Raw genomic sequence first — 26,596 nt, forward strand, 5'->3', positions numbered from 1 at the left:
GTTATTACACAGGTAGAATATTACTATAGTAATTAGTGTTATTACACAGGTAGAATGTTACTATAGTAAGTGTTATTACACAGGTAGAATATTACTATAGTAATTAGTGTTATTACACAGTTAGAATATTACTATAGTAATTGGTGTTATTACACAGGTAGAATGTTACTATAGTAATTAGTGTTATTAGACAGGTAGAATATTACTATAGTAATTAGTGTTATTACACAGGTAGAATATTACTATAGGAAGTGTTATTACACAGGTAGAATGTTACTATAGTAATTAGTGTTATTACACAGGTAGAATATTACTATAGTAATTAGTGTTATTACACAGGTAGAATATTACTATAGGAAGTGTTATTACACAGGTAGAATGTTACTATAGTAATTAGTGTTATTACCCAGGTAGAATGTTACTATAGTAATTAGTGTTATTACACAGGTATAATATTACTATAGGAAGTGTTATTACACAGGTAGAATATTACTATAGTAATTAGTGTTATTACACAGTTAGAATATTACTATAGTAATTAGTGTTATTACACAGGTAGAATGTTACTATAGTAATTAGTGTTATTACACAGGTAGAATATTACTATAGTAATTAGTGTTATTACACAGGTAGAATATTACTATAGGAAGTGTTATTACACAGGTAGAATGTTACTATAGTAATTAGTGTTATTACACAGGTAGAATATTACTATAGTAATTAGTGTTATTACACAGGTAGAATATTACTATAGGAAGTGTTATTACACAGGTAGAATGTTACTATAGTAATTAGTGTTATTACCCAGGTAGAATGTTACTATAGTAATTAGTGTTATTACACAGGTATAATATTAATATAGGAAGTGTTATTACACAGGTAGAATGTTACTATAGTAATTAGTGTTATTACACAGGTAGAATATTACTATAGGAAGTGTTATTACACAGGTAGAATATTACTATAGTAATTAGTGTTATTACACAGGTAGAATATTTCTATAGTAAGTGTTATTACACAGGTAGAATATTACTATAGTAATTAGTGTTATTACACAGGTAGAATATTACTATAGGAAGTGTTATTACACAGGTAGAATGTTACTATAGTAATTAGTGTTATTACCCAGGTAGAATATTACTATAGGAAGTGTTATTATACAGGTATAATATTACTATAGGAAGTGTTATTACACAGGTAGAATGTTACTATAGTAATTAGTGTTATTACACAGGTAGAATGTTACTATAGTAATTAGTGTTATTACACAGGTAGAATGTTACTATAGTAATTAGTGTTATTACACAGGTAGAATGTTACTATAGTAATTAGTGTTATTACACAGGTAGAATATTACTATAGGAAGTGTTATTACACAGGTAGAATGTTACTATAGTAATTAGTGTTATTACACAGGTAGAATGTTACTATAGTAATTAGTGTTATTACACAGGTAGAATGTTACTATAGTAAGTGTTATTACACAGGTAGAATATTACTATAGTAATTAGTGTTATTACACAGGTAGAATGTTACTATAGTAAGTGTTATTACACAGGTAGAATATTACTATAGTAATTAGTGTTATTACACAGGTAGAATGTTACTATAGTAAGTGTTATTACACAGGTAGAATATTACTATAGTAAGTGTTATTACACAGGTAGAATGTTACTATAGTAATTAGTGTTATTACACAGGTAGAATGTTACTATAGTAATTGGTGTTATTACACAGGTAGAATATTACTATAGGAAGTGTTATTACACAGGTATAATTTTACTATAGTAATTAGTGTTGCACAGGTAGACTTACTATAGTAATTACAGTGTTATTACAGGTAGAACAGCAACTTCATTTGTAGTGTTACCAAGTATTCAAAATGGATATTACAGACACACTTAATAAAGTAAGAGGAGTCACCTTGTCACAATTTACACAATTTTGTTATACTTTATTTAAAAAAAAAGTAGCTATATTATTGAGAATAAATTTTAAAAAGCATGAGTCATAACAATTAGGGAAAACAACTAATAATATCAACACAAAGAACATGACAAACGGGCCAATGAAACGGCAGGCGTGAGACAGTGCTGATTGATAATTCTCACCGTAACATGACAAACAACAGGTTGATGAAACCAGCAGGCATGAGACAGTGCTGATTGATAATTCTCACCGTAACATGACAAACAACAGGTCAATGAAACCAGCAGGCGTGAGACAGTGCTGATTGATAATTCTCACCGTAACATGACAAACAACAGGTTGATGAAACCAGCAGGCGTGAGACAGTGCTGATTGATAATTCTCACCGTAACATGACAAACAACAGGTTGATGAAACCAGCAGGCGTGAGACAGTGCTGATTGATAATTCTCACCGTAACATGACAAACAACAGGTCGATGAAACCAGCAGGCGTGAGACAGTGCTGATTGATAATTCTCACCGTAACATGACAAACAACAGGTCGATGAAACCAGCAGGCGTGAGACAGTGCTGATTGATAATTCTCACCGTAACATGACAAACAACAGGTTGATGAAACCAGCAGGCGTGAGACAGTGCTGATTGATAATTCTCACCGTAACATGACAAACAACAGGTCGATGAAACCAGCAGGCGTGAGACAGTGCTGATTGATAATTCTCACCGTAACATGACAAACAACAGGTTGATGAAACCAGCAGGCGTGAGACAGTGCTGATTGATAATTCTCACCGTAACATGACAAACAACAGGTCGATGAAACCAGCAGGCGTGAGACAGTGCTGATAATTCTCACCGTAACATGACAAACAACAGGTTGATGAAACCAGCAGGCGTGAGACAGTGCTGATTGATAATTCTCACCGTAACATGACAAACAACAGGTTGATGAAACCAGCAGGCGTGAGACAGTGCTGATTGATAATTCTCACCGTAACATGACAAACAACAGGTCAATGAAACCAGCAGGCGTGAGACAGTGCTGATTGATAATTCTCACCGTAACATAAAAGGAAAATGTGATGTCATAATTGATAGATTATTCTTCAGCTAATAATGAAATACTGTGATATTCAGTCCATAAAACATGCTTTGAGGTACTTAAATGATCTATTCTTTATACAGATAGTACTGTACATAATGCAAGATGCTGTGGGTAGGGATAGGGCAGCAGTACAGGGGTGTAAGTAAAATGCCAGGGCCGTAATCATTTAGCGTCTCTGATTAAGTGTGCTGATCGAGGATCAGGTCCCCTTGTCCATGTTGTCTTATTCATTATGATCTAAGAGGAAAAATAAATTATATCAGCACTCCAACTTAGAGACGCAGTATGAATACGGCCTAGCTGATTGAAGGGCTTGGTCCACTCTTAGAGGAGATTGGAACATGGGCATCTCTGCCTGTGTCTGAGGGGTCCAGGAACAAGCTCAGCATTCCAGATTGGGGCCAAAAATCCGGGACTCTATGGATCACTGATGGAACATCCGGAAGTTGGGAAGTTAGAAGGTCAGGGAAGAGTCGCTCCGCCATGATGAGCCCTGTATCATGTTCCCTACATCTGTCATCTGTCCTCTGAGTCTTCACCAACCTGCCTGGAAACAAGGACAGAGAGCTTTGAATCCAATACACAACCAGGCACACAGGGATCTTGTAAATGAGCCCCTTTAGCCAAGACACCTCTGTGTCAATGTGCAATCAACAGAGTTACAATTCATTACAACTGCGGGCTGGCAATATTTGGCAGTTACTCAACTCTACGCTCTGTAATTAACAAGCTAATTGATGATTCCTGTCTGCAGACATTGTACCCCTCTATTTATGCCTGCCATTTTTTGTGAAACACTACAACACCCAAATAAGGCACTTCAGAGAGCCTTGACCCAACAGGAGTCAGGAGAATCTCGGGTTAAATATATATCTGCCCAGAGGGAACACTGTATCGACCCCAGTTGTGTGAAGCCGCATCCAGACAGCTTCTTAGTAGGGAGGCTCGTCATTCTCATGACCTTTACCCTCCCCTCTACCAAAAGTAGAGTCGGTTTGGGTGGCTATGGTTCTGTATCACCGACACAGCCACTTGGGAGCTGGAGGACCGAAATAGATGGCTCCTCCCTCTGTGAGATACCTAAAAACAGCCCCCTGGCCTCAATCCAACCCCCCATTACCACGGGGGGCGACACAGTACCATAAAGAGACTCTAGACTTAAGGAGTTACATTTGGGACACAGACTTACACTTAGCCCTGAAGTAGTTTCAGTGATCACCTTGGAGCAACAGAAAATAAAACATTGCAAAGCATTCAGGGAAACCATTTGAAAAGAACATGTATCAGCATTCTGATGATGTTTTATTTCATTTGAGTTCTGATTCCCATTTTAATGTACGGACAGATATAGAAAGGGGTACATGAAGGGGTACATGAAGTAGTTAAGGGCTCGAACACGTCTCCGAGGGGGCATGTGATGAGCTTGAATTAACAGACAAAACTGACAACAATAATGGCGAACAAACTAGCAGTGTTTCAGCATTTGGTGAATTATGGACGAATCTTTAAAGCTCATGGATTTGCATCTCAAAATGCTCCATGCAATGAAACAGCCTCAACTGTGAAATAGAGAAGACTTTTGAATGGCCTCTTATATAACATGTGAAAAGCAACATCTACGATTACAACTTTATCTGTGCCTGCTATTTTGAGAGGCGGCAGTTTGGATGTCACTAAACTGAGCTATTAATTGAGTTACTAGTGTAATAATGCCAGGGCAAGTCCCAGACCAGAATCCTTTGCAGTAGGCGGCAGTCTCTCACCTTGGATCTGGGCACACTGAGCTTGTTCACTAACAGCCACATTCCTGGGCGCTCTCGGCCTGTCCCCTGCGAGGGGAGCGCAGCTGTCGCAGCGCCGCGTCTCCGTACTGGATCCCTGATCCCATCCGCTCCGGGTCCAACTCTCCTGGAAGAGAAGAGAGAGACAGAGAGAGATTCAAAGAGGGAGAGAGAGGAAGGTTGAAATAAATTCCCTGAGCTGAAACAGTTCAGCTGGTAAACTATGCTTTCATTGCTGTTGGTTAAGGCGAGAAGACACTGATAGCCGAGAGATACCCGACTCTATCTTGTTGAGAATTTTCCTAGCACACTGCACAAAGGCCTCTTCCACGTTCTCCCCTGTCAGAGCACTGGTCTCCAGAAACATCAGCTCTGAAACAGACAAGACAGCGGGACACAATATTAACATTGACTATCCTTGATGGATATGAAACCCAGTGCTCTATTCAATAAGTAAAGCTGAAGTGATACAGAATGCACAATGGAAATTTAAAAGGTAATTTCTGATTCAAATCAAATGTTATTTGTCATGTGCTCCAAATACAACAGGTGTAGACCTTACAGTGAAATGCTTACTTAAAAGCCCTTAATCAAGAATGCAGTTTTAAGAAAAATAAGTGTAAGTAAAAACTAGATGAGTAAAAAATTTAAAAAGTAACAAATAATTAAAGAGCAGCAGTAAAACAACAATAGCGAGGCTATATACAGGGGGTACCGGTACAGAACCAATGTGCGGGGGCACCGGTTTGTCGAGGTAATATGTATATGCAGGTAGAGTTAAAGTGACTCTACCTGGAGCGGACATAAGCAGTCTTTACCATGAATACAGTCACTGCTAATGCAGAAACATTGCCTTTAATTTCAATCACGCTGCAACACTGAACTTCTGTGATACGGATTGAAAAGAGCCCTAAATCTGCATTTAGCTGTAGAGGACATGAAACTGCCAAGGTTCTGTGTGCACTAGTTCACACAGTGTTGTCCTACAGTGACCTCTAGTGGGGGATGGAAAACACTCAAATTAGGATCTTATGGTAATTGCTTCACCTTGGCGTCTGTGAAATTCCAAGACGTTCAGGTCTACAGCAGTGTCTAGAGGGTAGGAGCTACCTTTTTGGGTGATATGTGTCAAGCGTTTTAGAGTAGAAGTGCTGACCTAGGATCTTGAACACCATGAATAAAATGACAGAGAAGACCTGCTCCTAAATCAGCACTCGCAGTCAGACACTTGAATACATACAGCCGTTGGATTTCAGTGTTAAGAGGGATCATCATTCATACGAAAACGCACCATTTTCCTGAGCAAAGCGAGACGCCTCCAGGAAGGTGACCTCCCTGTCTGCATCCAAGTCCTTCTTGTTACCACACAGGATGATGACAATATTTTGGCTGGCCAGCATCCTGGCGTCTGTCAGCCAGTTGGTCAGGGCGTTGTAGGTTTCCCGGCTGAGGACGATGAGGTCAGATAGGTAAAATAGATTGAGAGGACGAGAGCAGTGAAGACACAGATGAGATGGTTCTGTTTACATGAATCAAATTTGACTTTAGAAAGGCTAGTGTTTTCCAAAAAAGATGACAGGAGCCAATGTGCTACCAATGAGTCATATATCTAAACTCAGCAAAAAAATAAACATCCCTTTTTCAGGACCCTGTCTTTCAAAGATAATTTCGTAAAAATCCAAATAACTTCACAGATCTTCATTGTAAAGGGTATAAACACTGTTTCCCATGCTTGTTCAATGAACCATAAACAATTAATGCACATGCACCTGTGGAACGGTTGTTAAGACACTAACAGTTTACAGACGGTAGGCAAATAAGGTCACAGTTATTAAAACTTAGGACACTAAAGAGGCCTTTCTACTGACTCTGAAAAACACCAAAAGAAAGATGCCCAGGGTCCCTGCTCATCTGCGTGAACATGCTTAGGCATGCTGCAAGGAGGCATGAGGACTGCAGATGTGGCCAGGGAAATAAATTGCAATGTCCGTACTGTGAGACGCCTAAGACAGTGCTACAAGGAGACAGGACAGACAGCTGATCGTCCTCGCAGTGGCAGACCACATGTAACAACACCTGCACAGGATCGGTACATCCGAACATCACACCTGCATCACAGGTACAGGATGGCAAGACCAGGAACGCACAATCCCTCCATCAGTGCTCAGACTGTCCGCAATAGGCTGAGCAAGGCTGGATTGAGGGCTTGTAGGCCTGTTGTAAGACAGGTCTTCACCAGACATCACCGGCAACAACGTCGCCTATGGGCACAAACCCACCGTCGCTGGACCAGACAGGACTGGCAAAAAGTGTTCTTCACAGACGAGTCGCGGTTGTCTCACCAGGGGTGATGGTCGGATTCGTGTTTATTGTTGAAAGAATGAGCGTTACACCGAGACCTGTACTCTGGAGCGGGATTGAGTTGGAAGTGGAGGGTCCGTCATGGTCTGGGGCGGTGTGTCACAGCATCATCAGACTGCCTGCAATGACAACAAGCTCAATCTCAACGCTGTGCGTTACAGGAAAGGCATCCTCCTCCCTCATGTGGTATCCTTCCTGCAGGCTCATCCTGACATGAACCTCCAGCATGACAATGCCACCAGCCATACTGCTCGTTCTGTGCGTGATTTCCTGCAAGACAGGAATGTCAGTGTTCTGCCATGGCCAGCAAAGAGCCCGGATCTCAATCCCATTGAGCACATCTGGGACCTGTTGGATCGGAGGGTGAGGACTAGGGCCATTTCCCCCTAGAAAAGTCCGGGAACTTGCAGGTGCCTTGGTGGAAGAGTGGGGTAACATCTCACAGCAAGAACTGACAAATTGGGTGCAGTCCACAAGGAGGAGATGCACTGCAGTACTTAATGCAGCTGGTGGCCACACCAGATACTGACTGTAACTTTTGATTTTGACCCCCCCTTTGTTCAGGGACACATTATTACATTTCTGTTAGTCACATGTCTGTGGAACTTGTTCAGTTTATGTCTCAGTTGTTGAATTTTGTTATGTTCATACAAATATTTACACATGTTAAGTTTGCTGAAAATAAACACAGTTGACAGTGACAGGATGTTTCTTTTTTTGCTGAATTTAGGTCCCCTAGAGTCATGCTCACGTACTAAATTCAATATGTCGTTTTAGAAACATTTGTTGTTTATTCACAAAGATGGATGACAGCTCCAAAACAGCTTACTCCTTGAAGGTAACCCATAATAAAGCATGTATTATTTCTCCTCACTTACCTGGTGATGTCATACACAAGCAGCGCTCCTGCAGCACCTCTGTAGTAACTCCGCGTCACAGATCTGGGAGAGAATAGCAATTGTAACATCACTTTGAAATACATCATTGTACCAACTGGGACATTTTACACATCAGAACTGCATTTATTAAATTGACATTATCCATCTCCTACTCCAAATACAGCTAGCTATACATAACAACATTTAGTGCTGTCCTCCAAAGATGATCTGGTGCCATCCAAGTCACAAGACAAAATCCTACATGGTGCTCAGTAGTAGTGCTTCAGAATTTTAGCTGCACTCCACATTAATAACTCCCCGACATCAGCATTTTAGCTGCGCTAAAATAGATAAATGGCCATATCGGCCATTATTTATTCCCTTACTGTTCTAAGGATCTGGCACCAGTTCTCTAATGATCGGCTGGAGATGAAACGGTCCAAGCTGGTTTGAATAAAATGTCTGATGCCCTGCCACAGTATGAGTAAGTATGTGAAATGCTGTCTTGTATCATACCTGAATCTCTCTTGTCCTGCAGTGTCCCAGATTTGGAGTTTGACATATTTGTTCCCCACATTGATTATCTTTGAGCCAAACTCCACTCCGATGGTGTGATTCGAATCGTCTTTGACTGCGATTTAAATTAAAACGTTTCATGTTAATATCACATAATTTGATCACAACATATTTATTGATTCAAAGCTCTTTTAACCTTAAAGTGTAGCTTGTACCTAAAATACATGTTATAGCTAGCTAGATAGGAAGTACATGTCAGTACAATCCAGGCATTGGACAGGAGGACTTACATCTCTTCTCAATAAACTGGTGAAGAAGACATGATTTTCCTGTCCCTGCATTCCCAATCACTAGGAATTTGAACAGGAAATCTAGAAGAGGGGAAACAAACTTAATTTTTATTCATATTTCATATTCATTGTAATCATTAGATCATGCATATTCATTAGGCTAGTTGGATAGCTAGCTAGTTAACATGTGTACGCAAACAACGCATTTGCAATGCCAATCATCCAGCAGCACAGCACCTGGCTAATCAGCTTGCTATAACTAACGTTAGCTGAACTAACGCATTTTTTTTCCTTCATGTATAGCTAGCTACTTTTTCGCCGAAATTTAACGTTAGTTAATTAACGTTAGCTACTGTCGCTCTCTGAAATGTAGAGGATTGTCTAGATAAGAAACCAATTAGCTAATGATGACATTTGACAGAGATGCAAGCTATCTAGCTAAAGCTATACCCCCCCATCAACGAGTAAACAGGAAACGTTAGCTAGCTAGCGTAGGCTATTTGTTTTGATAGACATAGCAATGACGTTACACCTGCTCCATCGTCACCTCTGGATATCTATTGTAATGCGACCTTACTGTACTAATGAAGGTTTCCTACCGTATGTCTCAGACATGGCCAGGGTTGTGTTTTGTTAGCTAGGTAAAATAGTTATGTCCACTTGTTTTTCTTGAGGCAAAGCAGCTTCGATATAAAAATAATAATTGAAGGAAAATCCCTAATGATATCTGTGAATCCTACTGGATTTCACTCTCACTTCCCGTAGAACGCTTTTTCAAAATAAAAGTTGCATCAATCAACATAAAACATATCTATATATTATAGCAAGTACAGTTATGTTGAAAGACATTTCACTTAATGTATTACTATTTTAGAGGAATCGGATTAGGCTACTTTTGTATTACTTCTATTTCGAACACCCAGATCTATATTTTAAACTAGAATAGGTACATTTTCTTCAGAAAATGTGTGTGCTTTTTTCAACTATTACTATTGGCTTTAGATCTATTGTCTAGCTAGACATGTTGTTAGCATTTTGTCTTGATTAGAGCTAGCCTGGTCTCAGATCTGCTATCATTGTCAAGCCATACATGTTTGGCATGACAATGAGTGACAAAAGCATCAGTATGATGGCACAAACAGACTGGCTTTCAACAATCTATTTGGTCTCATAGTTGGCCACGATCTTAAGTCTAGTTGGTCTGGATCTAGAGGTAGAGGCCAAGTAAGTTGGTCTATATACTGATATACTAAAGACTAGTTAGATGTCTAGTTGGTATGATTGGTATGATTTAGTTGGCCTAGACCTAAATCTATAATGAACTTAGATATTTAGCTTGTCTAGTCTCGGTCTGTGTTATAGTTAGATGTCTAGTTGAGCCTATCTATAATAAAGGATAGGTATTTATTAAGATTGATCAGTACACAAAGAACCTGCTGCTTGCAGCTTCTCATAAGAAGAGAAGCTTGGTTGTAAACATGTTATACTGTAGAACAGGTTGTTTGTGGTCTAATATACCACGGCTGTTAGCCAATCAGTATTCAGGGCTCGGTGCCACACAGTTTATACTGTAGAACAGGTTGTTTGTTTATAGGTCATTTTCTTGTATGGTTTGCCCTATTCCTACAGAGTAAAGTACATGTACATTGAAGGTGAAATGCAAAGGCAATTACATAAATATTACTTCACAAGTTATACCTATCTAATGGTTCATGTATGATTGAATCAGATTGTACATGAGCTTCTGTATAGACCTAGGCATATCATTTGTCAGAATAAAATTGATACTGTCTAGCTTGGAAAATTCCAGAAAATGATGTCATGGCTTCAGAAGCTTCTGATAGGCTAATTGACATCATTTGAGTCAATTGGAGGTGTACCTGTGGATGTATTTCAAGGCCTACCTTCAAACTCAGTGCCTCTTTGCTTGACATCATGGGAAAATCAAAAGAAATTAGCCAAGACCTCAGAAAATAAATTGTAGACCTCCAAAAGTCTGGTTCATCCTTGGGAGCAATTTCTAAACGCCTGAAGGTACCACATTCATCTGTACAAACAATAGTACGCAAGTATAAACACCATGGGACCACGCAGCCATCATACCGCTCAGGAAGGAGACGCGTTCAGCACCTTGTGAAGATGCTGGAGGAAACAGGTACAAAAGTATCTGTATCCTGCTTTGCTGCAGGAGGGACTGGTGCACTTCACAAAATAGATGGCATCATGAGGGAGGAAAATTATGTGGATATATTGAAGCAACATCTCAAGACATCAGTCAGGGATTTAAAGCTTGGTCGCAATGGGTCTTCCAAATGGACAATGACCCCAAGCATACTTCCAAAGTTGTGGAAAAATGGCTCAAGGCCTTCACAAAGCCCTGACCTCAATCCTATAGAAAATGTGTGGGCAGAACTGAAAAAGCGTGTGCAAGTAAGGAGGCCTACAAACCTGACTCAGTTACACCAGCTCTGTCAGGAGGAATGGGCCAAAATTCACCCAACTTATTGTGGGAAGCTTGTGGAAGGCTACCAGAAACGTTTGACCCAAGTTAAACAATTTAAAGGCAATGCTACCAAATACTAATTGAGTGTATGTAAACTTCTGACCCACTGGGAATGTGATGAAAGAAATAAAAGCTGAAATAAATAATTCTCTCTACTATTATTTGACATTTCACATTCTTAAAATAAAATGGTGATCCTAACTGATCTAAGACAGGGAATTTTTACAAGGAATTGTGAAAAACTTAGTTTAAATGTATTTGGCTAAGGTGTATGTAAACTTCCGACTTCAACTGTATATATAGTGGTATTTTAGCGGTAGACAGGGATAAAGATTTTGTTCAGGCGCCAGACAGGTATTAACCCTGCCGAAAAGAAAAGAGTAGGATAGAGCAACACTACCAGACACACACACATCAGCAGAAGAGACTGCCTAGACTGTAGCCTGTTTGCCAGATAGCCAGTAGAGAGAAAAAGACACCATATAGAAAAGACACGTCACAGCACAGGTGTAACCCCACCAATAATACCTCATACAATAATAACGGCAGAGCAATTTAACGGCAACTTCATAGAAACAATTGACAAGAACGAACCCAGTAAACAACATTAGAGGATTGGCAATAATCGGTATTACCTCCCAGTGGAGTGCAGAGGGTATGAATGGGTGTGTGTGTGGGTGTTCATACACAAAACAAAGGCCTTAAAATGTCCAAAATCTTCTCGGCCATATGTCAATAGTACCACCCCACATCAATACAGTTCAAATAACAATACACAAAAAACTTGCAAGCAACCTCCCTTTAACTAAAATGTCAACCCAAATACTTCTGGCAGGGCAATAATAGTCCAGCGACACTGAACATCAAAGGGAACTCATTGAAAAAGAAATAAAGTCTGCTGTAGTGATGGGTCGTTCGCGAACGAGTCGGCTCTAAGAGCCGGCTCGCATATCAGAAGAGCCGAATTTACTTATAAAAATAACTAAAAAATAAGTTATGAATAATCAAAATATTTAAATGAATAGAATTAACTAATTCAAAGAACGAAAAAATAAATAAAATAATATAGGCCTACATGCTCAAGTGCACACATTCGTTCTGACTGTCTGCTCAGACTAACAGCCTCACCTGTTGTTCCTGTCAATCAGACACGCAGTGTCAACCAATGAACCAAAGATACATGAGGGAGGGCCGAGCCTTCTCACTCACAGTCATACTTAGCAGCCGAGGAGAGAGAGGAAGGACAGCTGTGAAAACAACAGCTGGAAAATCCCACCGTACCTTCTCCGCTATGCAATCTGGTTTCTGAGCTGGTCATGGGTGCACCTCAGCCATGCTCAAGGTCCTAAACGATACCATAACCGCCATCGATAAGACTACTGTGCAGCTGTATTCATCGACCTGGCCAAGGCTTTCGACACTGTTAATCACCGCATTGTTATAGGCAGACTCAATAGCCTTGGCTTCTCAAATGATTGCCTCGCCTGGTTCACCAACTACTTCTCAGATGGAGTTCAGTGTGTCAAATCAGAGGGCCTGTTGTCTGGACCTCTGGCAGTCTCTATGGGGGTGCCACAGTGTTCAATTCTCTGGTGACTCTTTTCTCTGTTTATCAATGATGTCGCTCTTGCTGCTTGTGATTCTCTGATCCACCTCTACGTAGACGATACCATTCTATATACATCTGCCCAGTCTTTGGACACTGTGCTAACAAACCTCCAAATGAGCTTCAACGTCATACAACACTCCTTCCGTGGCCTCCAACTGCTTTTAAATGCTAGTAAAACTAAGTGCATGCTCTTCATCCGATTGCTGCCTGCACCTTCCCGCCCGACTAGCATCACTACTCTGGATGGTTCTGACCTAGAATATGTGGACAACTACAAATACCTAGGTGTCTGGTTAGACTGTAAGCTCTCCTTCCATACTCACATTAAGCATCTCCAATCCAAAATGCAATATAGAATCGGCTTCCTATTCTGCAACAAAGCCTCCTTCACTCATGCTGCCAAGCATACCCTCGTAAAACTGACTATCCTACCGATCCTAGACTTCGGCGACGTCATTTACAAAATGGCCCACAACACTACTCAGCAAATTGGATGTAGTTTATCAGTGCCATCTGTTTTGTCACCAAAGCCACATATACTACCCACCACTGCAACCTGTATGCTCTCGTTGGCTGGCCCTCGCTTCATATTCATCTCCAGACCCACTGGCTCCAGGTTATCTAAGTCTTTGCTAGGTGAAGCCCCGCCTTATCTCAGCTCACTGGTCACCATAGCAACACCCACCCATAGCATGCGCTCCAGCAGGTATATTGCACTGGTCATCCTCAAAGCCAACACTTCCTTTGGCCGCCTTTCCTTCCAGTTCTCTGCTGCCAATGACTGGAAAGAATTGCAAAAATATCTGGTAGCTGGAGTCTTATCTCCGTCTCTAACTTTAAGTATCAGCTGTCAGAGCAGCTTACCAATCGCTGTACCTGTACACAGCCCATCTGTAAATAGCCCACCCAACTACCTCATCCCCATATTGTTACTTATCCTCTTGCACTTTTGCACCCCAGTATCTCTACTTGCACATCATCATCTGCACATCTATCACTCCAGTATTAATGTTTAATTGTAATTATTTCACCTCTATGGCCTATTTATTGCCTTACATTCCTACTCTTTTACATTTGCACACACTGTACATAGAAAAGAGAAATCTATTGTGTTATTGACTGTACGTTTGTTTATTCCATGTGTAACTCTGTTGTTTTTGTCGCACTGCTTTGCTTTATCTTGGCCAGGTCGCAGTTGTAAATGAGGTCTTGTTCTCAACTGGCCTACCTGGTTAAATAAAGGTGAAATAAAATATATAGTCATTAGTGGTCTGTGTCGCCTATAGTGGTATTTATAAACTGGGTGGTTCGAGCCTTGAATGCTGATTGGCTGACAGCCATGGTATATCAGACTGTATACCACGGGGATGACAAAACATTTATTTTTACTGCTCTAATTACGTTGGTAACCAGTTTATAATAGCAGTAAGTCACCTCGGGGGTTTGTTATATATGTCCAATATACCGCGGCTAAGGGCTGTGTCCAGGCATGTTAACTGTATATTGGCCATATACCAAAACACCTCGGGCCTTATTGCTTAAATATAGCCTATAGTTATCAGGATGCATGCAACACGTTTTGACTACAAAATCTTCTTCAGGCAGCGTCAACATTATTATATATTTTTTTAGATGTTTATGGTTCAAAATTGGGAGTGAAGTGAATACTCCATGCAATATAGTCTCCTAATGCAGACACCCAAACCACCACAAGGGTGCACTGGTAGATTAGCTATATCTGCCATATTCAGATATTCATATTCTCTGAATCAGTTTTCTTCAAATTCCTGTACCCCTATACCCAGTCTTTCCCAGAGGAGGCTCACAAGGACCCCTACGGCAACATCCAGGCCCCATAATTGTTACTTGTTTTTTTCTGTAAAACCAACAGAAGCAGAAACGTTTTAAGGCAGGGGTAAAGAGTGGTTGAGGAACCACCATGGGGACACTGCTCATGCCTTTGGATGTCACATAGCTGGTGTGTTGAATTCTGAGGGCTTGGGTCCTATGGGCCGAAAATGTACTGAATGACACCTATGAAGTTCTCTGAGTTGTAACTAGACATCCCAAGCCCCCACATACCTCCCCCCACCCAGATGTAAAATTATGAGGACAGGCCCTTAATAGGTGTTATTTTGAGATTTAAAATAGGTTTATTGGTAGCCAATTAAATTCTTCAATTCTACAGCAGTTGTGTTTTGTCAAGTTTTCAATAAACAAGGTAGCTTATCCCCAGATGGATAGGAGTGGTATGTTACATCATGCCTAAGGATGTGTAAAGAAGTCCTACTGTCACTCCATCAGATTTCCTGTTTAGTCAGACTCTCCTGAATGTACTGTATGTTACGGACATCTGCTTGACATTTCAATGAGATCTGACCAGACACAGTGCCCTACATTTCTAAGTAACTGCTACTACGAATATGTTGAAATAAGAGAATGCAGACTGCCAATGCCACTGGGGTAAAAAAAAGAACATATTCAACTAGTTCACCTCTAGGTTTTGAGGAAATGTATTTAATTTGACAAAACTATCGTTGGATAGCTTCTAGTGTTTGTATGTTTTCACAACAATCTTTTCCCAATGCAACAGAAAATAGTTTGATACTGTTTATTTCTAGGGGGGAAGGAATGATGTTGGCTTCTACTTCATGCTGCAGTACAACCATATAATATTATTACAACCAGCATGTTGTAACATTAAACAAACCTTCTGCCGTACTGAGAACAGCCTCTGAAGTCTCAATATACAGTAGACCGGCCTACTGTAGAGCCTGAAAATTAAATCGGAGGTCTTCCCTTTCACAACTTGTAAGCTGGTTTAACACCATGGAACCTGCTCCCCCCCGAGGACCAATGGTATCACTGGAAAACAATAGAAACCAGGAAGAGGGGAAATGACCTGTCCTTGGAATCTAAAAATGTCATCAGGATGTTGTTCCAAAATATGGGAGGTTTCTTTCTGTGAATCAGTGAGAGGCGAGCATCTGTGTTCAGGTCAGGTCAGACCCTGGGGCAGAGCACACGGAAGGTCTGGAAAGACAACGGTAATGACTGGGTGGGCATTGTCTATATGCTCCTACTTGTTACATCTATTTCTGGTCTAATATCTAAATTGGGGTATGATCATATACTCCAGCTATGGAAGAGCAACAGAGAAAGGGGACGGAGTTGTAAAGGATGTTGCTTTACCTGTGTGGGCAGATTTATGTAACTATATAACAAATATAACTGACTAATATCATTTCTTATTCAGATGATATTCAGAGTAGAACTGGTTGTCATACTCTCTTTCACCACACCGACTTGGGTCCTGTAACATAATACTGTAAGCCCTCTGTAGTTAGGGTTACTGTAGAAATGTTTTTGAAATAATAGTGTGAAAATAAACACACCAATGGACTTTGTCCCTTTAAACAAATAGCCCCTCCAAAACAACCAGCTCTCCATTGCCACAACAGACCAGACTGTCAACAGTATCAACATTGTGACAGAAATTCCAAACAACCAAGCTAACTAAAGAATGATCTTTCTTTGGCCATGTTTAACAGGTGAGAGTGATTTGAGGAAAGACACCATCCATACAAGATATATGACTCGTGGTCATTCGATACCACACTGAACAAAACGGTACTTGTTACTTAAACTGGGGGAGACCTTAAGACTCCTGGCAGTATATGAATAATGATGGCTCTCAGTTGAGCTGCCTGCAGACATTGCTGACCGCTGCTGGGATATGATGGGCTGCTTTCCCAGAGGCAAACTGGCCACCTCTAATGCTATTAACTTTATTTACCCTCCAGAAGAATGACTCCTCTGGAACTGATGGAGAGCTGAAGCCTAGCGCTCTTAACACCAGTGTCAAACAGTGACGCAGACGCACTGAATGGTCTCCTTGTACAGGCTCCAGAGAAACTGCAAGTTGTCCTTAAACTTGACAGATTGCTCTGGAGACGGACCCCAGGACCCCAGAACACTAGGACCCCAGAACACTAGGACCCCAGATCACTAGGACCCCAGGATCACAGGACCCCAGAACACTAGGACCCCAGGATCACAGGACCCCAGAACACTAGGACCCCAGGATCACAGGACCCCAGGATCACAGGACCCCAGAACACTAGGACCCCAGGGTCACAGGACCCCAGAACACTAGGACCCCAGAACACTAGGACCCCAGGATCACAGGACCCCAGAACACTAGGACCCCAGGATCACAGGACCCCAGAACACTAGGACCCCAGGATCACAGGACCCCAGGATCACAGGACCCCAGAACACTAGGACCCCAGGATCACAGGACCCCAGGATCACAGGACCCCAGAACACTAGGACCCCAGAACACTAGGACCCCAGGATCACAGGACCCCAGGATCACAGGACCCCAGAACACTAGGACCCCAGAACACTAGGACCCCAGGATCACAGGACCCCAGAACACTAGGACCCCAGAACACTAGGACCCCAGAACACTAGGACCCCAGAACACTAGGACTCCAGGATCACAGGACCTCAGGATCACAGGACCCCAGAACACTAGGACCCCAGAACACTAGGATCACAGGACCCCAGGATCACAGGACCCCAGAACACTAGGACCCCAGAACACTAGGACCCCAGGATCACAGGACCCCAGAACACTAGGACCCCAGGATCACAGGACCCCAGAACACTAGGACCCCAGGAGCACAGTCAGCTTGAAATGTCTGCTGCTAACATCTCCTTAGTGGCTCACACTGCAGGTATTCATAAGCTGATCTAGCCTGTAAAAGGCCACAGTTTGTAATGCCTGGACAATAATATTGTAATGTTACGATGACTTGAAATGGTTTGGCGTCAAGACCACTCCAAACCAGTAGTGTGTAATTGTGTTGAAAACTACTTGCAGTCCAGTCCAGATTTAGAGAGAATTCTGACTGAAATGCTTTCCTGAAGTTACTCAGCTAAAATAAAAGAGTCTGCTGAATATTCAAGACAGATACAAGCAAATAAGACTTGATGTTCACAGTCACTGCAATCTGCAGACCTCCCAGTCACAAAGTTCATTATAATACACTGTTTGCCTGGTATTTTTAGACCTTACGAAATGTGGGATATTTTTCATTATGAAATACTAATAAGCACACATATTAGATGTGCTATGATGACCAGTAGACTTGTAGCTTAGAGGTTCAAAACAGTTTTAGCACTCAGTACATGTACTGTACAGTACATATCCATTTGAATCGATGCCGGCAGTATGTTCCATTAAATTGGCACAGAGTTACATTACCAGAAAGAAAATTAACAAAGAAACATTCCCTCCTACTGCTCTGAAAGGCCCACATTGAATGTCTTCTTTCAGGCGGTGATGCCCCCACAGTCCTTCATGGTTCACAGAGTTTGCCATTGTTCCACCTCACATCAATATTGGGGGATGGACAGCCTGGGAGGCAGTGGACAGAGAGCATCAAAAGAGTCAACCATGGAAGAGGAGGGCAAGGGGGTTGGACTTGGCTCTTTTTGATCACTTAAGTGTTCACTAAACACACACAAAGGGAGCTGGGATCACTTGGCATGTCTACTGAGGGTCACTGGGAGCATTCAGGACCCTGATGGGAACCCTGGCGCTGCTAATCCTAAGAGGTCAGACAGGAAACAGGAAGTTGTCATGTGAGCTGATTTGTAAACCGCCAGCCTGGGTAGATTTCCATCCTGTCACTGTCATGTCATACCCCGTATTTGAAGGGGCTGGGGGATGGAATATCTACTTTATGTGTGTCATCCTTGTCAGCAAGACAGAGCCTGATACAAGCAGAGGCTTCCACAATAACAGGAATGGCCTCTCCCCTGTCTGCCTACCACACCAACCCCTTATCTCTCACCCACCCGCCTTCCACCCTCTCTAGTTCATTGTTTGAGCATCAGAGGTCAGTGGCTTTGAGCTGGGTGACGCTGGCTGGTAAATGTTTGATAGTTAGGCGCACTGAGGACCAAGGACACCATGACACCCTGCAATGGACAATGTGTATTAAGTTGAACACCAGTCACTGTGCAAAAAAAGTGACCAAGCAAGGGCCCCCTCATCTGAGATGTGAATATGAAACAGGGCAGATGCAGCTCTCAGCCTACTGATCCACATGTCAATTGTTTCATTGGTGGCCCTATTGAGCCCTTTTAGAATGGGTGATCTGCAGGGTGAAAAGAGCCTGCACCCATTCACACTCATGGGAGACGGTTTATCAGGACTTACGTACTGCGGACAGGTATGTGCTGTCAGTGGGGTAGGATAGTGAATGGAAATAGTTTCCCCATGAGGACACTCTTCAAATTGACTTATTAGAAAGTTCTGAATAACTCAGCGATAGCCAGATTAAAGATGGGGACGTGCTGCATTGGTACTCTGGCTTCAAGCAGGCAAAATGTGCATGGGAAAACAATAAAACCAGTAATTCTCTTCATCATCAGATGTGCTGATTTCAATGAGAAGTAGCTTTGGATTCTTGTTTACTAGATCAATGAGTCCTCTTTAAAGGTCACCCTTGCTGAGAACAGAACCATCCCCCAACACACCCACACACATCCATGGGAAACACTAAAGACTTGACCGTTAGGGAGTTGACCACCTACTCAGGTCAAAGTTACCTTCCAACCAAAGAGAACTTCACAGCAATATTTCCCTTTATTTGGTAGCACAGATCCTCGACATTTCGTGCAACATCTAGAATAACAGTCTAACTGCAGCTTGGTCTGCTTGAGGACGTTCTCTAAGCATTCCTGTAGAGAGTGGGAAAGAGGCTCAGAGGCTTCCATTGGGTTCACATGAAAATGTCTGAATCAAGACACCCCTAAATCACAGCAAATGTGCTGCTCTGCCGTTTGGACTACAAAGTCCTCGCCGCCTCCTCCATGCGAACGCGTCACACTGCAGAACGCATTGACCTTTCAGATTTCATTAAGCATTAGGGGGAGTGAGGCTGGGGGAACAGTCCCAGTGTGCTGTAATTAGAATCTAACGAGGGAAACGTTGAGGGAGCATTAGGGGAGTGAGGCTGGGGGAACAGTCCCAGTGTGCTGTAATTAGAATCTAACGAGGGAAACGTTGAGGGAGCATTAGGGGAGTGAGGCTGGGGGAGCAGTCCCAGTGTGCTGTAATTAGAATCTAACGAGGGAAAAGTTGAGGGAGCGTTAGGGGAGTGAGGCTGGGGGAACAGTCCCAGTGTGCTGTAATTAGAATCTAACGAGGGAAAAGTTGAGGGAGCGTTAGGGGAGTGAGGCTGGGGGAACAGTCCCAGTGTGCTGTAATTAGAATCTAACGAGGGAAAAGTTGAGGGAGCATTAGGGGAGTGAGGCTGGGGGAGCAGTCCCAGTGTGCTGTAATTAGAATCTAACGAGGGAAACGTTGAGGGAGCGTTAGGGGAGTGAGGCTGGGGGAGCAGTCCCAGTGTGCTGTAATTAGAATCTAACGAGGGAAAAGTTGAGGGAGCGTTAGGGGAGTGAGGCTGGGGGAACAGTCCCAGTGTGCTGTAATTAGAATCTAACGAGGGAAACGTTGAGGGAGCGTTAGGGGAGTGCCTGGTGGAGTTGACGGAGCAGGAAGACGACATAGAAACATTTGACAACGAAGATGAAGGGATTAGAGGTCCACAACATCACAGGTTCATTTACCGACCAATTCAGCCTGTCTTCATTTCCCTCCATTCATGGTCAATCACCCTCTGTCCCAATGTAGCACATGCTATGGGCTCCACCCCCCATTACCAGAATGGATGATGTGTGAGTATGGAACTCTGTTAGGATGTCTCTGCTGTCAGCCTCACCTCTAGCATTTCTAGGTATGAATGTGAAAATGTGTCTTGTCTCCAGTAGACTCATTAGCCATTGGAACATGCATCTGTTGAAATACTGTCATTATAACCTGCTGCTTTTTTCATGAACCTCAGTTGTCTTCTGCTTTCCCCACAGTGTTTCTCATCCTCTGTCTTACCAAGCAACTGGAGCTGGTTTCCACAGTGTTTCTCGTCCTCTGTCTTACCAAGCAACTGGAGCTGGTTTCCACAGTGTTTCTCGTCCTCTGTCTAACCAAGCAACTGGGGCTGGTTTCCACAGTGTTTCTCATCCTCTGTCTAACAAAGCAACTGGAGCTGGTTTCCACAGTGTTTCTCGTCCTCTGTCTTACCAAGCAACTGGAGCTGGTTTCCACAGTGTTTCTCATCCTCTGTCTAACCAAGCAACTGGAGCTGGTTTCCACAGTGTTTCTCATCCTCTGTCTTACCAAGCAACTGGAGCTGGTTTCCACAGTGTTTCTCATCCTCTGTCTAACCAAGCAACTGGAGCTGGTTTCCACAGTGTTTCTCATCCTCTGTCTAACCAAGCAACTGGAGCTGGTTACCACAGTGTTTCTCGTCCTCTGTCTTACCAAGCAACTGGAGCTGGTTTCCACAGTGTTTCTCGTCCTCTGTCTAACCAAGCAACTGGAGCTGGTTTCCACAGTGTTTCTCGTCCTCTGTCTAACCAAGCAACTGGAGCTGGTTTCCACAGTGTTTCTCGTCCTCTGTCTTACCAAGCAACTGGAGCTGGTTTCCACAGTGTTTCTCGTCCTCTGTCTAACCAAGGAACTGGAGCTGGTTTCCACAGTGTTCCTTGTCCTCTATCTAACAAAGCAACTGGAGCTGGTTTCTTGCAGAGCCTCAGGCAGAGATGGTGTGTTGACTCAATGGCTGGCATTTTGAAGAGAGACGCAGTTGCTCTTTCAACTTCCAATCTGTTGGGAGAACAAATCCTGAGTCGTGTTGTTGGAATGTCCTTCTCACACATAAGCTTGACTGTATTGGTCTGGGAGGGGGGTGGCAGGGAGTGTGTGGGATACAGAAGATAAAATTCAGTATGTGGAAACAAAAACATCTGACAGATCTGTTGTGGACGTGCTGGGCAGATTACGTCATGTCCCAGGCTTTCCGCTATCTGAATCTCATTCCAAAACACAAGAGCGGGCAAGAGGTATGACACAGTGGCTTGATGAAAATGTAATAAACAATGTCTCGTAAATCATAAACATGTTCAGCAGGAGTCAGACGGTACATGAAAACATATCTAAATTCTAGAGATGAAATAGTCAATTTACAGATCTCAAGTGCCCTACTGATGGTGGATTCACTTGTTTTCATAGCCTTGAAGTCTGAAATGATATTATGCCCCAAGACAGACTTGTATTTAATGGCATTCAGCTCTATAACATGAAACTGAAGCTTTCTTCTTTGGAAACGATTACATGATTTTATGACCTGCAGATAAATCGAATTATTTCATGTGAAACTATGTGAAAATATGTGTTTTTGGAACACTTTACATGTGATCTCATGTGTAGTTTCATGTTGTCAAATATTATCACATTAACTTGACATAAGATCACGTGATCACCTGAAAACGTGTTTTTCAGTAAGAGCAGGTTGAAGTCATTTTAGATGAATTTAACTCGACATGAAATCTGGATTGGATTCGATTTAATATTTGAAGCTAGCAGGGAAACACTTTAAGGTGACTCAACACAAACATTTACAGTGTTTTAGCAAAGTGCTTAATGTACTCTTGGCAATAAATCTGTGGCCAAACTCTTTCATGCCCACAGACCTGGTGCTGGTGGTATAGCAGAAAATTCAAGTTGCTGCCCAACTGAGAGGTTGTGAGTTCAAATCCCAGAAGAGGATGATTCCCGAGTGTGCTCACATTTAATCATTTTATTGACACATTTTACAAGAATGCTACTTTTGACTAAAAGTTTCAAGTTCACTCAACAAGTCATTAAATCCAAACGTGTCAGTTTCCCTTATTATACTAGGTTGGATAACTTTAGATGAAGTTAACTCAACATGAAATTCAGATTGGACTTGACTGAAGGCAGCAGGGTAACAATCTTTTATGACAGTGTGATCTGTTCTAATACAAAAACATTTGTGATTTCTCCATTTTATGATGTCAGTGTAACAATGACTTAACAATGCGATTTGTTAAGACTGATCATGAGACAACCAAGGGGCTACAGAGAGATTTGAATGAATATAAATATTCACTGGCATGAAGAACATTCAACTTGTGGGGTTCCCCTTGTTCTTACAAATTCCCTTCAGCAAACAGACAGACCGTTGCACAACTGATTCCAGAATATAATCACAGACATATGTCTTATTACATCAAGAGGTTTTGATTGAGATGTAGATGGTTTCAATAAACCATACAATTCGTTTTACATTTTTCCTCCCTTTCCTAAATTCAATCACATTTAACAAATATCCCTTTCAAACAGAGATGAAAACCGGCCAACTTTAGCATTCCCTCCAACGTTTTGCCAACGTTTCTTTATATCTGTAAGGTATTGCCGACAACAAAGCATGTACTTTTATTTCAGCCAACCGACCAATTCATGATTGTGGTAATGAATTTAAAAGTCCTGCCAACCCCTCAGTAGAAACGTTGGCCTTTTAATCGTATTGTCTGTGTTACATGTAATCTGTTACTCTCCAACCCGTCATACAGAGGGGTTGTTGGCGCAGAGGCCTGTCTAATGCACACTGGTGACAAGCATATCTATCTTCCAACAAGATGGAGCGGAAACTTCCCTTTATTGTGTCAATCACATGCTGTGACAAAGCAGTGGTCTCTGCTCTTTCCCTACAAACATTTATCAGTCTAGTTCATGTGATATCAACCCCTGGGCTCACCTCAATTCATCATCATCACACACTGAGACTCTCTATATTCCATTTAAAGTGTGGGTTAATGAAGTCTAACATTTGTTATAGTTGCATAAAAGAGACGCCCCAGCAGGTTTCTCACCCCACAGGTCATAGTGGATCAATGTTCATAAAACCAGGGGAGGGTGTAAAGGGTTTTTGAAAATGTATATCTAATAAAAATGTTGTCGAATAAATGTAGACACACATCATATTTACAGCAGAATCATGAAATAGACAAGCTACCATAAAAATCCAGGTTGTTGATTTGATTGGTCCACCAGGTTCCGAGGCATCTCTTTATTTTGCTGAAGAACAAATTAACACCAGATAATAATTTCCAAATTAGAGGGGAAAGACAGTGGAATGACTGTATTAGCCACCTCATTGCAGATAACAGATTGGGTCCTATGAGCAGTGTTGGAATACATGCTGTCTGCAGCCTCCCAACACTGTCTGTGTCCTGGCAGCCGCCCCTGCCGCCCAACCGTGGCCCCATCACAGTTCTCCTGGTTAGGTCATTGCACTATCTATGCAGAAAACAGCTGCCTGCAGCTCCCTTCCCCTGACACTGTGCTGGGCAAAGTCACCAAAATAGAGGAACTGGGTGCAGCCCATGGAAAACAATGATACTTGTGACAACTCATAGGATCAAAGGCCCAGAACTGAAATATTCATGGTTTAGAGGTCAAAATTCTAGTAAATATGCCAGTGATGTGGAAATTGTTAAGATGGTATTGCTTTTAGCAAATGTCTGTTTCTGTGTGCATCCGTATACAAGCATACTTACAGTGCCTTCGGAAAGTATTCAGACCCCTTGACTTTTTCCACATTTTGTTAGGTTACAGACTTATTCTAAAATGTGTTAAATATTAATTTCCCTCATCAATCTACACACAATACCCCATAATGACAAAGCAAAAACTGTTTTTTTTTATGTTTGTTAATTTATTAAAAATAAAAAACTGAAAAATTACATTTACATAAGTATTCAGACACTTTACTCAGTACTTTGTTGAAGCGCCTTTGGCAGCAATTACAGCCTCGAGTCTTCTTGGGTAAGACTCTACAAGCTTGGCACACCTGTATTTGGGGAGTTTCTCCCATTCTTCTCTGCAGATCCTCTCAAGCTCTGTCAGGTTAGATGAGGAGCGTTGCTGCACAGCTATTTTCAGGTCTCTCCAAAGATGTTTGATCAGGTTTAAGTCCGGGCTCTGGCTGGGCCACTCAAGGGCATTCAGAGACTTGTCCCGAAGCCACTCCTGCGTTGTCTTGGCTGTGTGCTTAGGGTCGTTGTCCTTTTGGAAGGTGAACCTTCGCCCCATTCTGAGGTCCTGAGAGCTCTGGAGCAGGTTTTCATCAAGGATCTCTCTGTACTTTGCTACGCTCATCTTTGCCTCAACCCTGACTAGTCTCCCAGTCCCTGCCGCTGAAAAACGTCCCCAAAGCACGATTCTGCCACCACCGTGCTTCATTGTAGGGATGGTGCCAGGTTTCTTTCAGACGTGACGCTTGGCTTTCAGACCAAAGAGTTCAATCTTGGTTTTGTCAGACCAGAGAATCTTGTTTCTCATGGTCTGAGAGTCCTTAGATGCCTTTTGGCAAACTCCAAGCAGGCTGCCATGTGTCTTTTACTGAGGAGTGGCTTCCGTCCAGCCAGTCTACCATAAAGGCCTGATTGGTGGAGTGCTACAGAGATGGTTGTCCTTTTGGAAGGTTCTCCCATCTCCACAGAGGAACTCTAGAGCTCTGTCAGAGTGACCATCGGGTTCTTGGTCACCTCCCTGACCAAGGCCCTTCTCCCTCGATTGCTCATTTTGTCCCGGCAGCCAGCTCTAGGAAGAGTCCTGATGCTTCCAAACTTCTTCCATTTAGGAAAGATAGAGGCCACTTTGTCCTTTGGGACCTTCAATGCTGCAGACATTTTTTGGTGTCCTTCCCCCAGATCTGTGATATAGACAGGTGTGTGCCTTTCCAAATCATGTCCAATCAATTGAATTTACCACAGGTGGACTCCAATCAAGTTGTAGAAACATCTCAAGGATGATCAATGTAAACAGGATGCACCTGAGCTCAATATCTAGTCTCATAGCGAAGGTTCTGAATACTTATGTAAATAAGGTATTTTTTATAAATGAGTGAAAAATTATAACAATTTGTTTTCACTTTGTCGTTATGGGGTATTGTGTGGAGATTGCTGAGGATATTTTTTTGAAATTCATTTTATTAATGAATTTATAAATGAATGGCTGTAACGTAACAAAATGTGGGAAAGTCAACAGATCTAAATACTTTCCGAAGGCACTGTATCTGCATGGAAATATCGAAATTGATGCATTGACATTTCAATGTTGTTTTATTGACCCCAGATACTAATGTGCTTGAGTAATCCATTGATTCAAAATGGTTTTTCATACTTCATTTCCTATTGTTCAGGCCCACATTATCAGGTTTGCTCCTTTTGATCTGGACGTCTGATCACATCAGTTCATTGAATGTGTTCAAATGGAACTAACCGGTATAGAAACTGAACTAAACATGTTGATGTCAGGCATCTCCAGGGGGTTGTAACATATTACTCCCAATCTTGGGGTCAAATTCAGCTCAAACTGTAAGTTCAACTCACATTGTTCCATCATGTCTTAACCCCTTTACAATGCCTGCCTTTCATCAGCACAAGATCAGTCACTCAATACCAGGTCATCAGATCCCAACTGACAGTTTATTGGAGGCTCAGTGGCTTAAAGTATTAGCCAGTAAGAACATGGGGGCAACTGATTGTAAACCACTTGCTGGTTATATGGGGTAAAAGGATCAGATGGAGTTTTCAAGACAAAACACTGCAGTCTCAGTCAGCATTATTCTGTAATTCAATGTGTTTAATGCAGTTTGGGATTTCATTACACCAATAGT

General features: G+C 42.0%; 1 protein-coding gene across 1 annotated transcript; it reads right to left on the reverse strand.

The window, feature by feature from the left end:
- Positions 1-1,927: 1,927 nt before the first annotated feature.
- Positions 1,928-9,630, reverse strand: LOC115152856 (ras-related protein Rab-4A). The gene is made up of 8 exons (XM_029697741.1): positions 9,462-9,630; positions 8,863-8,943; positions 8,573-8,687; positions 8,057-8,119; positions 6,109-6,263; positions 5,094-5,189; positions 4,800-4,944; positions 1,928-3,583 (listed from the first exon to the last, which is right to left on the reverse strand). Exons 1-7 carry the CDS (start codon positions 9,475-9,477, stop codon positions 4,829-4,831), a joined length of 642 nt encoding a protein of 213 aa, XP_029553601.1. The 5' UTR covers positions 9,478-9,630; the 3' UTR covers positions 1,928-3,583; positions 4,800-4,828.
- Between the last annotated feature and the right edge of the window lie 16,966 nt (positions 9,631-26,596).

This window comes from Salmo trutta, chromosome 18 (genome assembly GCF_901001165.1).
Source record: "Salmo trutta chromosome 18, fSalTru1.1, whole genome shotgun sequence".
Classification (NCBI taxonomy): Eukaryota; Metazoa; Chordata; class Actinopteri; order Salmoniformes; family Salmonidae; genus Salmo; species Salmo trutta.

Excerpts from the sequence above, each read along its gene's own strand:
- LOC115152856 (XM_029697741.1), bottom strand. Across the intron at positions 8,688-8,862 it reads CCAGTTTATTGAGAAGAGAT|TCAAAGACGATTCGAATCAC; the intron begins GTAAGTCCTCCT and ends TTTAAATCGCAG. Across the intron at positions 8,120-8,572 it reads GCAGGACAAGAGAGATTCAG|ATCTGTGACGCGGAGTTACT; the intron begins GTATGATACAAG and ends ATTCTCTCCCAG.